The 13987-nt window shown below is 44.8% G+C and overlaps 1 protein-coding gene across 1 annotated transcript in view; it reads left to right on the top strand.

Annotated features, from left to right (window-relative positions):
- The first annotated feature begins 881 nt into the window (after positions 1-881).
- LANCL2 (LanC like glutathione S-transferase 2) overlaps positions 882-13987 on the top strand; it is a 41708-nt gene continuing 28602 nt past the window's right edge. Inside the window, exons 1-2 of the mRNA XM_014887651.2 lie at positions 882-1208; positions 11766-11883. Of these exons, the coding sequence (XP_014743137.2) occupies positions 1008-1208; positions 11766-11883 (319 nt within the window). The 5' untranslated portion in view covers positions 882-1007. The remainder of the gene's footprint in view (positions 1209-11765; positions 11884-13987) is intronic.

A 13987-nucleotide genomic window follows, 5' to 3' on the forward strand; every position in this document is an offset into this window, starting at 1 on the left:
CCGGGCTGTGAGGTTTTCTGGTGTCTTTTGGGGGGCTTGGGGGTGTTTTTCTAGTAGTGTTTTCTAGGGGGTGTTTTCGATGTTGGAGCCGGCTCTCCGTCGTCTGAACGGTGAGCGCGGCCAAGCCAATATTACAGCTCGTGGGTGGGATCGAAGGAAGGAGACCACCCCCCCTTCTCTCCAGGCGCTACCTCCTCTCTCCGGCTGAGGGGCGGTCGCCGCTGGCTGCGCCGTCCCCGCCGGGCGGTACTCGAGGGCCGCGTCCCTCCCTCTCGCGGCGCGCCGGGCGCGGGGGCTGCTAGCGGATGAGCGCGGCGCGGCGGCGGATGAGCCGGGCGAAGGAGCTGGTGGCGTACTGCCTGCTCCTGGGGCTCTCCGTGCCCCTCCTGCTGCTGCTGCCGCTCCTCTGAGATGCGCCGGGCGGCGGCTCGCCCCCGCCGCGGGGGGACGGGCGGAAGGAGCCGGCGGCAGCCCCGCTCCGCCGCCCGGCGTGCGGCCGGCGGCAGCAGCAGCCCGAGGCACTGACGCCCCGGCGGGGGAGCATGAGGCGCTGGAACGAGCTTTGCAGCGGTGCCACCCAGCCTGCGCCGGCGGGCGGGCTGCCTCTTGCCGCGGGGGGGCCCGGCCGTGGCCCCGGCCGCGCTCTGCCCCTGTACGCGCTGTGATGCCGCCGCGCTCGTCGCTCCTCCGCCCCGGCTGACAGGGACGCCGAGCAGAGCCGCGGAGTCGCAGCTTTCCCTTTCGCCTTCCAAAGTTGGGCTTCGGTGGCTCGGGGCCGGGGCAGCTGCGCCTCCGCCCTGGGGCGGCCCCGATGGGCCCGCGGGCAGTGTCACCGCAGCCGCCCTCCTGATCCAGCCCCAGCGCCCGCGGGACGGCTGCTGTAGCCGGGGGCAGCTGTAGCCGGGGGCCGCCGCGGCGCTCGCGTTGCTGCAAAGCCGCTGCTCTGCGGGGCGGAGTGTGTCCCCGCCGGCTCGCCGTGCGGGGAGGCGGGCCGGGGGCCGGCTGAGATGGGAGAGAGCATGTCCAAGAGGCTGAAGCTGCAGCTGGGCGGTGAAGCGGAGATGGAGGAGCGGGCTTTCGCCAACCCCTACCCCGACTACCAGCCCCAGGGAGCCGTGGCAGCCCCCAGCGCGGCGGATGCCCACCGGGACAGGGCGTTGCAGCCGCCGGCGGAGGAGGAGTCCCTCCCCTTCGGCGCCGACGGGAAGGTGAGCCCCAGGCGGTGGGCGGGCGCCGCGTCCCGGACCCTGGGCCCGGTCTCTCCTGCGGGTCACTCGCTCCTGGCGGCAGCGGCGGCCCCGCGGCGCGGGCGGCTGTGGGTTCCGCCGTGGGTTCCGCCCCGGGGCGGCTCTGGCGGGGCCCGGGCCCGGCAGGGCTGCCCGCGGCCTGCGTGCCGGCCGAGCTCGGGGCGGCCGCCGCGGCCTCGGGGGCGCCCGAGGGGAGGCAGCGGCGGGTTGAACTGAGGGAAGGAGCGGGAGCTCAGCCTGGCTTGGAGTCGGCAGCAGCGGTTCTTAATTCAGGCTGTTTGTTTTACACCGGTACGAGAGTGAACGTGGTGCCGGAGACGGAGGTAATAGAACGCTGTATAGCAGAACAGCTGTAGCTGCTCTTACCACGGTGGTTCTGTGTCTCAGAAGTTGTCAGCACAAGTTGCTCGAGTTTCACCAGAGAAAGTGTATAAGGGAATGGAAAAAGTAAGCACCCATCTAGAAAAGGAGAGTTTGTTTCCAGGTAACAGCAAGGCTCAGTCATTAGGTGAACATAGATTGTTCTCACGTGTTTATTTACTGAGGTATGCACATTCATAGATTCAGGTGCACCATGACCTGGAACTCGGTTCATTCCCACAGAACGTCTGCCTGGTAGGACTGGTCATACAAGGTTTGCAGGCTTCCTGCTCTGCTTATCTCCTTGATGCCACGTGCTCCGGTTTGGTATACTATGGGTGTCTTAGGTTTTAAATAGAGAAGCTGCTCTGGTCTGGCCTGTCACCATGCAAGTTGGATTAAGCTGCAGAAGGAATGCCAGACTATGGAGTTTCTGTCATTTAGCCCCTGTGCGGCCTCATCCTTCAGTACTGTGCAGCTTTGTCATCTTTCATATGGAAAATACTGCATAGTGACACTGCTACAACCACGGATGCACTGAGGGTGGAAGTTAGCTTCCTAACTCTCTTGATTGTGTGCTGGGATGAATAAAGGAAAGCTGTTGATATCAGCTCTATTTTTCTGCTTGTGGCAATATGGAATTACCTTAACGTACCGATATAGTGAGACGAGGATGGTGATGCCCAAGAGTGGGAGGGACATTCTCTCTGGCCATTGTAAGCACCAGCAGGACACCTTCAACTCACTACCAGTCCAAGGCAATGAAATGTTTCACAAAGTTGTTTATGCGTGAGGTTATGAAGTTGTATGTGGCTAAGCAGGGTGCAGAAAAGAGAATACTTTGGGGCTTCAGTGTCTTAACTGCTGTAGTTAGTTGCAGCTGTCAAAAGCAGAGCATTTGAGAAGGTTTGAAAAGCAAGAGTGGGTTGAAAAGTGAAGTCTGCATTATTTTGTACACAACTCCCTGGTAGTATGCTGAGTGTTGGTAAGTTGGAAGAGAACTGTTATTTCTTTGTTCTTTTGTACCTGGCTTAGTCTATAAAAATCATCCAAGTATGATGAGTGCAAGTGTAAAGGCAGAGAGGAGATGGCAGAACTGCTATAGCTATATATTATTGTTAAATTATTAAAAAACATACCAAGTCCTTGCTAGGCCAGTCATCTTTCTTGTGTACCTGCTTGAAATCCCACACTTCATGTCCATTTTTTTAAAAGAGAAAATACTCCTTCATTTACTGCTAATCTAGATGGTCTAAAGCTTTCTCAACTGAGATAACCAGAAGAATGGTTACATATCAAAAGAAGATGAACATCCTTAAAAATTACGTTTTAGACTATAAACTAAATTACGTTTTAGATTATGAACTAGACTAAGTTGCAGAATAGTTCAATTCGAATTTACTTTGGATTTGATTCTTGAATTAATCTAAATTCAGGGACATTGTTCTGTGGCACAGCTGAAATGGGTTAGTTAAGAATTTCTAGCCCTGTGTTCACAATGCAATGTTATGCTCTCCTATGCGTGAGAATGGTGTTTTACAGTGAGTGCAATTGTTTTTTTCCCAGCATCAATGGTGGATAACATATCTTGTTATGGAGTGGTAGTCAGCAGCTATTTGTGCAGGCATGTTCAGAAAGTATTTTAGAGCACCTGAGTAGTTGTGTATTTGATAAAAGGTTGTGTCTGGGCTTTGTTGAAGAGGATGAAGCACCTCTGGAAAAAAAAATCTTCTGTACTGCCTTAAAACCATGTAACTACAGCAATTCTGTGCATTTCATAGGAGAAGGCAGAAGCAAGTGTACATTTTCTTTTGCATCTGTAAAATCTCAGGAGTCATCTCACATGTTTCTGAGCTAGAATATAGCTGTGAGTATATTTATGTGTATTTATATTTTTTGAAGTATTTGCATGCTGTCGCTCCTAGTACTATTGTTTTATGAGATTTAATGATGGGTACTTTTGAGGTGCTTTTGTTGTTATTTGTGATTTTCAGTTTATGTTTTAGTGTTTTATTTTTGCATTTAATGGCTCCCATTCCATCAGAGAAATATCTTTGCCTAAAGCCCCTGTGAAGACAAAAGGACTTTACACGGGGTAGGAAGACTGTTCTGTAAATTTCTGAACACAAGCACACAGGTTTCCTAAAAATGAGAGCATCTTTGAGAAGGCCTCAGTGCACTGCATAATTCCTTCTTCCCATCTGCTGCTGAGTGACTCATGTAATGACAGCCTGAGTTGTGCGGGGCTCTGCTGTTGTCATGGAAAGCAGTGCATTATTAATTCATTTGATTTCTTTGTCTGTCATGATTGCCATCCAAAATTCACCTGGTTGATAAAAGGACAAGAAGCTCTTCAAGGCATTGTCTGAAACATGAGACAATTAGGACAAAATTCTGCATATAGAAGTGTGTGTGGGTAAAATATTGTTCAGAAATCTTGAAGGTGTGGGAGTAGATGAAGCAGAATTTGAGGTTGCTGATTTGCTTTCTTATAAATAGTCACAGTAAACACTGCAGCTATCTGTGTGCGCTCTGCTCACGTACTTGAAATTCACTGTTTTCATAACTAGGTTTCTTCACCATTAAAGTATCATGAACTTAAATTGCTTCTGTAACTTGTCTGAGGAAGCCAAGGTAATAATTCATCAGACAGCATTAATTCTAGATTAATAAGAAACATAATTTTAAATGTAAACCTTTGTTTGTTGAGTGATGAATCTTTCAATTAAATATAAATAGATAAATATATATATATATATATATAAATAAATATCCTGTAGCCTTTTTCTTTTTCTTTCCCATAGAGATACCTTAGCCTAAAAAGGTACCTATAGGTCCAAAAGTTTTCAAAATGGAAATGTAGATGGTCAGGGGAGGCAGAGAAATGAATAGACTGATAACAAAGAACACTCCTTACTTCTTAGTTCTCTGGTGTGGTAGAGAGTTACAAAGCTCTAAAGGATTTCCTGGGAAGGAAAAGGGTGAGGAGAGCTTGCTGCTGAGGAGTGGTGATAGCTTGTTCATGGACTTTATTGCCCACTGTCCTCAGAGCCACCACAACCCTGTGGCTACATTTATAGTATAGTCAGGTGTGATTTGGGATTCTCCTTCACACTGACTACAGGCCAGTAACATGGAAAAAAAAGGCCTGATATTACCTGCTCAGCCAGGGGAAGGAAGGTGGAAGCCTAGGCAATGATGTGGATTTTGTGTTGTGCAAAAACAAGAAGCATCCTTGTCATCAAGAAATTAATGCGATCCCAGCCTTTGCTTTAAGACTGTCCGAATTTGTTGTGGAATCACAAGACAGAAGCAAAAGTAGATTCAAACTTCTTGGGTTGGTCACTAGAAAGCCCAGACTTTAACTTCTTTTTTAGGCTAATTCTTTCTTCATAAGTTTTTTCCTGACTTGCCATGGGCTTCTAAGACTATTAGAAAAAGGTGGTATGTTCTGAGAATGCCTTATTAGGCTTTGCAGGAGACTCCTTACAGGGAACCTGTTTCAAAGATAATGGTGCTCATTGGCAGATAGGAATTAATAGTGATATAGAATATTTACTTAGATTTATCATTTGGGTGATTTAGTAGTGTTTAATTTCCTAATGCTTTCTCAATCTCCTGTTGCTTCTGATAATTCCTTTATGTGGTTTTCAGTCTTCCTATTCCTGTGAAATATATATTATTAAATATATGTATGGGTTTTTGTCATAGCCTTACTTGTTTTCTCCCTTGTTTTGGGGGGTTTTGGATGTTGGGTTTGGATTTTTGTTTTTTTGGGGTTGTCTCTCTGGGCATTTTAGTTATCTCACTGGGAGCAGCAAGTTCTCTTTATTCTGGGACTGACTCAGCAACAACTTATACTAGTGGGAATTATACAACTTATTGCACTGGAGGCAAAATTCAAGCTCCAAAACCAGTAAATAATTCTTCCCACCTTTTTCCAGAGATGTGGGGTGAGGTAGCTGCATTTCTTGAGCTTGTTACTTTTTTGACTGTTCCTGGCTCCTCAACTCAGGCATATTCTGTTTTTATAGAGAACTCTGAAACAAACAAGGTTTGCAGTATTCCCTGTTATTCTTCAGAAGAAAAGTTTGTTTTGCTTTTTGAGAGTCTTGGTCAAAACTGAGCCTGAAAATCAGTTTGTCCTACTTCATTGTCCCTCCTGGCAGTTGTACACAGCCTGAAAGGAAGAACTGCTGCTTCTTTCCTACAGCGCAGATCAGCACTGAACATCTCTTAGGGCTTTTCTGATGCTTTTGTAGTGAAAGCCTCTCCTGCTATTCAGGAGGTGACCAGAGAATTAAGCCTGTTTAGTTTTAGTCAACCAGTTCTGAATGAAAATACTTTGTAAAATCAAACCCTCAAATTCTGATTAAATTCTCTCACATCCATCCACTCTTCATCAGTTTCCAGTTTTATTTTGCAGACCTGCATGTTAATGAGTTGTTACTCCAGCTAGTTGTGTGGGCAAGTGCAATAACACGTTCTTGCTTCCTGGTGAAAATAAATTTTCTATGGATCTAACTGCACTGATCTGCTGTCAACCTCAATATGTAGAATATATCTGCTCTCTGAGCATTGAGGAAATTTAGACAGAATTGGTAGAGGTTTTAGTTTTTTACAGCTTGAAGACCACCTAAAAATGTCACAGCTGGGCCAGAGACTTCTGTGTAGTGAGTGCCTTTAAATCATACTCACAACAGACTTATTTTCCCAACTTTCAAGACGTAGCATCCTGGTGTTAGGCTTCCTGGAGGACCAGCAATTTTCAGTATTGCTCTTTTGCTTTATCAGTCTCCATTTCCCAAAATATAGGATATCTGTTAATCATGTTTATTTTTGCTGCCAATAATCTGGAGATTTTTGATGATTTTTGTGGTGATCTAGATCTTTAAGCTTTGGAATTTTTTCTGTCTTATAACCAATGAGACATATAACTTCTTTCAGACACAAATGTATTCTTATTCTTACATGCTTTAAGTAGTTCTTTCTATAACTTGAATGTTTGCCTTTTAATGATGTTTTTCATGCCCTAATATCCTCTAAAACAGGGTAACAACTATGTTTAAAGCCTATTCCTAAGCTGGCATTTGTAGCAGTGTAGGAATTTGCCTACAGCTATTTATTTCTCTATCTCTTCCTCTCCTCTCCCTCTTTAAAAAAAAAATAATTTTACTTTTCTCCCCATTATCACATGTATGGCACTAAGTGACAGATCACTGAAAAACAGTGAAATGTGTTCTACAGACAGCAATGTTTCAAAGCATTTATTAAGCATGTGGTTTTGCAGAACTGACATTTGTTTCTAGAGGACCTGTCTGAGAAGTATCAGAAGTAACTGTGAGTGTTTCAGAGGCTAGGTGATAAGCTTCGGCAATATCTGGTATTTTCAGAGAAGATACTGCTGCTCTTGGAGCTGTAAGAGTCTTTTGACTTTGGTAAAAATAAAGTAGAACTTGTTCTGTATAAAAAGGCTGGTCACCTCCTAGCAGACCTTGCTAGATTCTGCATATGGGATCCTACTGCCATCCCTTCTGGTCTGCTTTTGCAGGAACTTGTGGAAGTGAGCATGAGAGCTCATCCTGCTTCAATAGACCCATGCTTCAATGCATAGGTGTGAAACCTGGCTCCTTTACAGTCATAGGCAAAGTTCCCAATGACTTCAATACAGCCAGGATTCCTCATTTCAGCAGAATTGTGAGTTTTCCCCTGCAACATTCTTCCTTGCCATTGTCTGTCATGTCTTTTCTGCTGTCCTCTATGCAAGTCTGGTTTTTGAATGAGTTCTTGCTGCAGTACCAACTTGAGCTGTATTTTCTTCTCTTTGAAATGCACTTTGGTTGAAAAACAAAACAGCATTGTGTTATGTGTCCTGTTCTGCACATCACCACCAACCAAGTGAGGTGAAAGAAAAGTGTATTTCGCTTGTTTGGTAGGTAGCAGTGTGTGTATAGGTCATCTTTCTACTTTGCAGAATCAGTTGTTTACTTCTGCAATCTGGTTTTGCACATGGCATCAGTTCCCCAAAACCTGATGAATTCAAACAGGATTAAGAGCAAGATGGTTGTATTGGGAGCTGGTGGTGGCAAGGAAGGTTGGTACATAGGCAGCTTGTGAAGAAGCTGTGAGCTCAGGTCTCTGTTGCCCTACTGTGACTCTGCACAAGTTCTTAGCATAGATGTCATGAGCAAGTAAATGCCAAGAGGTGTTTTTGAATAATGCAAGGTATGTAAATGTCTGACAAATGCAAATGAGATTACTCAACCCGTGTCTGTCAAACCAGAGTGTTGCTTTTCATGACAAAAGGAGTGCCATAAGGCATCAGGGTTGCATTGTCAGACTTACATCAGCACTGTGATATTTGGCCCAAATGTGCATGCAAGACTTTAAAGTTACAGATTTCTCTTACCTACCAGAAATAATGATTTACAATACATAGCAGCTGCTTATTGCCTGATCTGCTCTTGGTTCTGGTGGTTTTAATGCCTTGACTGTAAAGCTGGATATGGCTGATATGGTCAGTAAAAATTGGTATGTTATTGTAATGTTGATTGCAAGTGAAATGTTTGGGGGTTTTAGGAGATTTTTATTTGTATCATGATGTATTTTTTATAATAACAGAATCACAGAATATTCTGTGTTGGAATGGACCTATAACAACCGTTGAGACCAACTTAAGGGAATGGCCAATATGGGGACCAAACCCTTGATCTTGGTGTTATTAGCACTGTGGTCTAATGTAGGTGTGTAGTTCTAGTGCTGAATTTACAGAAGATGAGTTAAAGTCTCTTTAGAAACCCTACAAATGAAAGAAAGCAGATGTATGGAAACATGTATTGCTAACAAGGACAGCATAATTTAGATATCTTGTGATTACTGCCAAAGGTGAGTGATGTTACATAAGTACTTATGTTCTTTACATTTTTGTTGGCTTTCAAAGACTTTGTATTAGCATGTAGCTTTTCCTGCTGTTTCACTGCAATGGAAAAAGTGATATTAAACTATTAATTTCCAAACCAACATATTTCGTGTTTTCTGCATTACTTTTGTGCTAATAATGAGCCTTTTTAGTTACCATAACCAATATGGCACAAGGCTACAAGGGCATTTGATATAATGAGGAAAGAAATTTCTTTTTTTTCGTGTTTTGACAGTATAAAACTTGAGCAGTGTTTGGCATGATAGTGATTGCTCTTTTTGCAGCAGCAGAGGAGTAATGCAGCAGTTGACTTCCTGGAGAGAGCCTTTTCTAATCAAAGATAACTCCTAGCTCCTGCTATTACCCAGTCTGTTGTGAACTGGAAGCAAATGGGCCACTGGATATCAGAGATCAGGCTTCCTGGTTTTTGTTTGTCCCTACAGTCACCTGCAGAAAAGGCTGAATGCCAGCTGGAAACATCCTCTTGAGATGAATGTGCTTCTGATGAAAGTCAAATCTGTGCTCCACGCACGTGTGTGTGTTATGCTCAGTTGTAATGCTACCCTAAGATTACTTGAAGGGAACTTCTAAATCTTCTGAAGCCACCTTTCAACATTTATTTCTTCATGTAATTAATTTATTTTAATGCATGTAAGCATTTGTTACAAGCTTATAGGGGAATCTTATAAAATGATCAGTGACAGTGTTTGGCTGTGAAAGCTTCAGAGCAGCTAGGGAAAAAGAGAGGCAGTGGTAGATGAGTAGATAGCTGTTGCCACTTGTAACCTATTCACACTGACATAAGCTTGGGAGTAGCTTTGGTTGGGTTTACAGATAATTATAAAAATATTAATAAAAAATATCCTTTAATCTGTGCTTTTACAAGCACTGAACCAAGACAAGTAAGTTACAATTCAAATTCTAGAGAGAGGTATTACCAACCTGAGCTAAATTATTTGTATGGGGCTGAGCTTTCAATGCAGAACCCAGGCATCCTGATGTCCTAGTATTCCCTTCCTACTAATCTAAGTAATTTAGCCTGGTGTTTGATATAAAAGATCCTGACTTGGTAACAGCAGGTGTATTGTCAGAACAAAAAGATAACCAGCACGCTTGTGATGTGCAGTAGGTAAATAAGTGGGAAGTCTGAAGCCTTAGTTCACTCTTGTCAGATAAGCTGAGCTCTATGCCTGGGTGCATCCACGTGAATATCCTCATGCTGTTTCACCATATGCCTTAGCGTTGGCATAGCTGTCTTTTGAAGGAGAGAAGCCCTGCCCTTGGAGAAGGTTTTCCTCTGTGTGTTGAGACCTCACTGAACTTGTTAAAAAAGGAAGGATGTTGGGGTGGTGGTGATGTGGACTTGTAGTACAGTTCCCTAACACCTAAAGGTGCTTAACATCCTATTAGGGCTGAAGAGTTACAGGCTTCAGGTGCCTACTGTGTTTGGTTGCTATTTCTAGAGATATTGGAGAATCTAGCTTGTTTCTAGAATGATATGTGTTCAATGTGAGATACAATGGCACAATTTCCTTCGCCCTTCCTGTCCTACCATGGGTATCCTTAAATGAATTTGAACTATTCACCTTGGAGATTTCTGTTGTATCAGAAGCCTTGTGCAATTCTTACAATCTTTCTGATTTCTGAATCTGTTGGATGGATGTTTGAAATCATTGATTTTTATTTGAAGTTCCACTCTGAACAAGAGTACAAAATTTGGTACATCTTGAATAATCAGTTTCATGGTGGCATCCTGTCTTGGTTTGAAAGACAGGTATGGTCTAAGGAAAGGCAGGAGCCCCTTTTTCTGCGATGCAGAGTGCAACCCCCCTCCCTTTTAATTATTTTAGGTCCAATTCAGACACCTTCAGGCAGGAGATATGGGGATGAGAATAACAGTTCTTTACTGGTATTTAACAAAGCAGAAAAAACAACAACAGCTATAAAAATTGGCAACAGAACAGTCTAGCTCCGCTCCAGTCCCTTCTGGCCGCAGGCCGTCTCCCTGTGCTGTTACCGGTGCTGTGGGGGCAGGGCAGGTCCCGCGCAGTTGAAGAGGGCTGGAGTGATGGCGGCCGCGGCCCAGGGGTGAGAGGGATGGGGAAAGTGACTCCCCCCTCACGGTGTCGGTCGTGGTGCTCAGCAGAGTGTCCGGAGGTAGTAGGGTGAGGTGGGAGAGCAGCGGAGCGATGTCCAAAGGCAGGGAGCGTGGATCTCAGCGCTGGGATGACAGGGGAAGATGCCAGAGCAGAGCCCAGGTTGTCTTCCCACTCCAGGAGCCAAACGAGAGAGCGAGGACCGCTCCAGAACCCCCTATCCCACCTTTCCTTTTCCGGTTCCCCCCCGCTCCCCCTCCAGCCACCCCCCTACGAGAGAACATTATCTGTCGTTTTAAGGTGTAGCCACAATTACTTAGCATAACAATGGGAGAAATTCCACAGAAAGAAAAGCGAAGCATTCAACCCCCAACACATCCAGGACCTGTAATTTATCCAAATCCCGCACTTTTGGGATGTGCTGTAGTCAAGCAAGAACTTACCTTACTCCTGTGCTAATTTCCACGTTCCATAGGCTTTAAGGAGTAATCAGGAACATACCTTCCCTAAAAGTGAGCATAATGAGAGAGAAGTGCTGGCAAGTGTAAAATATCCTGTTGTATTTCATGCATTTCGTCTATATAAACTTTTTTGGTGAAAAGTAAAATCAAAGACTTGTTTCTTTGCTTTCGTGGCTGAGCTGAAGACGCTGATCTGTTTCTGCTCATCTGTTTTGGCTTGATTATCTCGAGTATAAACATTTCTTTTCCTTGGGCTATTTCCTGCTCTGTAGTGCTACAAAGGGTGTGCAGGGACCTTGTGATGAGAGCAAGCACCTATAACACAGGGCTTGTGCTGTTTGCCCATAACATGGTCTTGGTGCCAGGACCCTGATTAGAAATACATACTGTCACAGTGTCCATAGCTGCTCTTTGTGTGACTTTAAAGAATGCACAGGTAATTTTTGTCTAGTGTAGATTCTTGTAACTTACCATAAAATGTAGTCAGGATGCATTTACACGAGACACACTTAAGATGAACCACCTTGATGCTGCTGATTGCTGTATGTGTTATTTATTTCCTAGTTATTTTTTGTTTGATTGGTTTTGGTTTGGTTGTCTTCCCCAACAGGAAAGTAGAGCAGGCACTTTGCATTCTTTAATTAGTTCCTTTTCTGCCTCATTCCTTGTCTCCTGCTTTCAGGTCAATGCTCGGTTCTCAAAACAGATCCAGGCAAAAATCAAGGACCTTCTGCAGCAAATGGAGGAAGGGCTGAAGACAGCAGATCCACACGACTGCTCTGCCTATACTGGCTGGACTGGTGAGAAAGCTAGAATTTGGATGACATGTATTTGGTAAATGATGTAATAGGATTTATTCACAAAAGATTCTGATATTCTCATAGGAGTGGCAGAAATACTCTGTTATGGGTGTTTTTTTGAGTTGATTTTTCATTTAACTCTGGAGGCTTGGTCACTGCTGTCTGTAACATGTATTGACTTCATGTTTTGGTTTAATTTAATTTCCTGGCCAACGCACCAATAATGTTATAGTTTTGATTTGCCAAATTAAGTATACTGATTTTCTGTTGTGAGACAGAACCAGGAGCAAAAGCAAGACAGGGCCTAAAACTTAAAAAGAGTATAAAAAGCTGTATTAACTACACAAAGAAAAAGAAAAATAAATTCAGAATAAGATCTTCAGACCACTCCCTCCTCCCCGCTCCCAACCTTCATAACAACAAAACAAACATACATAAACCTATTTCAGTCAGTTCCCAACTTAAATAGTTCTTTTCAGGTCACTTTGGAGAGAGAAGTTTCCTCTTGTCAGGCCATAGGGACTTCTCCACAAGGAGGGAAAAAAACAGTTCTCTTGTGGCTTCACTTTAACGATTGGCATCCACCCAGGAAAAACCTTGCAAATCGTGAAGCTCCTCCCATCTTCACAGCTTTCCCAAATCTGTGCTTATGGGGTATTTACTTTTAAGAATGAACTGTTCCAAACCAAAAATTCTCTTCATCTTTCTTTCTGTTCATGCTTCATCTCCAGAAATAGAGATCTCCTTTTCTCCTCGGGGTGAAGGATTCTCCACACAGCTGCTTTTGGTTAGCAGTCTGTCAAATGGAACGTTTCAACCCCCCCATGTCTTTTTCCATTGTTTATAGGAATATTCAGTGCAATATCAGTTCACCCCTACAACTTTACAAAAGGATTTTCAGCCAACCTTCATAGCATCTTCTCATTCTCCTTCCATCTAAAGAAACTTAGCTCTTGCTTCACTGACTTTGTATCTTTTCTATTTTTCCTTTTCATTCAAAGGAAGATCGGAGGTCTGTAAGTCTACTCCAAGCACTAAAGAGTTGAAGTTTCACACAGAAGCTGCAGGGGCTGGGCCAGGCCCAGACCACACTGGGTGAGGGGTGGCTGAGATGTCCATCAGCCTTTCTGGGGCTGGGCTGCAGCTCACACTGCCCATGGCCGCCCCTGCTCCCAAACAGGCCCAGCTGCTTCCCCCTCCAGGCCGTGCAGGGGCTGGGTGGGCCCGGCCCTTCCAAAGCTGCTCCGAGCCAGCAGCAGGAGCCAGGCCCCCCCAGAGCCGGGGGCCCGTAGGGAAGGAAGCAGGGCTAAGGTCTTACCAGCGAGCCTTTCCTCCCCACGGGCCATCGGGTCCCCTGGTTTGCAAACGGGGCCCAGCGGCTTCCCAGGCCCCCCGCTTCATGGAAGGGAGCTTGGGCCGGGCCGGTGTTACCTGACCAGCCACCGGAAATAAAAGAGAGCTTTTCCCTGAGTTACCTCCTTCAAAATGTGTTTTTACGGAGCGAACGAACTTTCTCCACCTGGTTTCTCAGGCTGTCAGTAACCAAACCAGCCTTCAGTTGGTCCCATCAACTCACAGAGGAAGTTCTCATTGAGAAAAACCTCTCTGAGTCTGTCCTTCCCCAGATGAAACCAGCACACTTCAGCAAACAAACATACGGAATGATAATTGACTTTTGTATATGGAGATAATTGTTTTGCAAAAGGAGTGGATATTCTAAGGTTGTGCTTTTACCTTACCTCTTGTGTCTTTAAGTTTGCTTTCAAAAATGAGTCAGTTTTCACTTTTTTCTGTTCAACAGGCAGTTAGTTAGCAGTTTTCTAATGGTAACAGCATCCTGTAATGACTGGGCATAGATGGGGGGAATATGTGCTGTGGCCAGGAGCTTGGAGCCTTCAAATCTGGAATTTGGGTTGTTTGGCTGTTCTTGTTCTGTCTGTACAGAAATGGTAACATTGATCGTGTGAGGAGGGGGTGTGCAGAGGTATGGTCCCAAGACTGTGAAGATAATGAAGAAAATTAGGCATGTGCAGGTGATGGTTATTGCTAGGGACTATTTTTCATTTAGCATTGCATCACTGATGCTGTCCAGCTGTAAATGAGC

The sequence above is a fragment of the Sturnus vulgaris genome, chromosome 1, assembly GCF_052056855.1.
Source record: "Sturnus vulgaris isolate bStuVul1 chromosome 1, bStuVul1.hap1, whole genome shotgun sequence".
Classification (NCBI taxonomy): Eukaryota; Metazoa; Chordata; class Aves; order Passeriformes; family Sturnidae; genus Sturnus; species Sturnus vulgaris.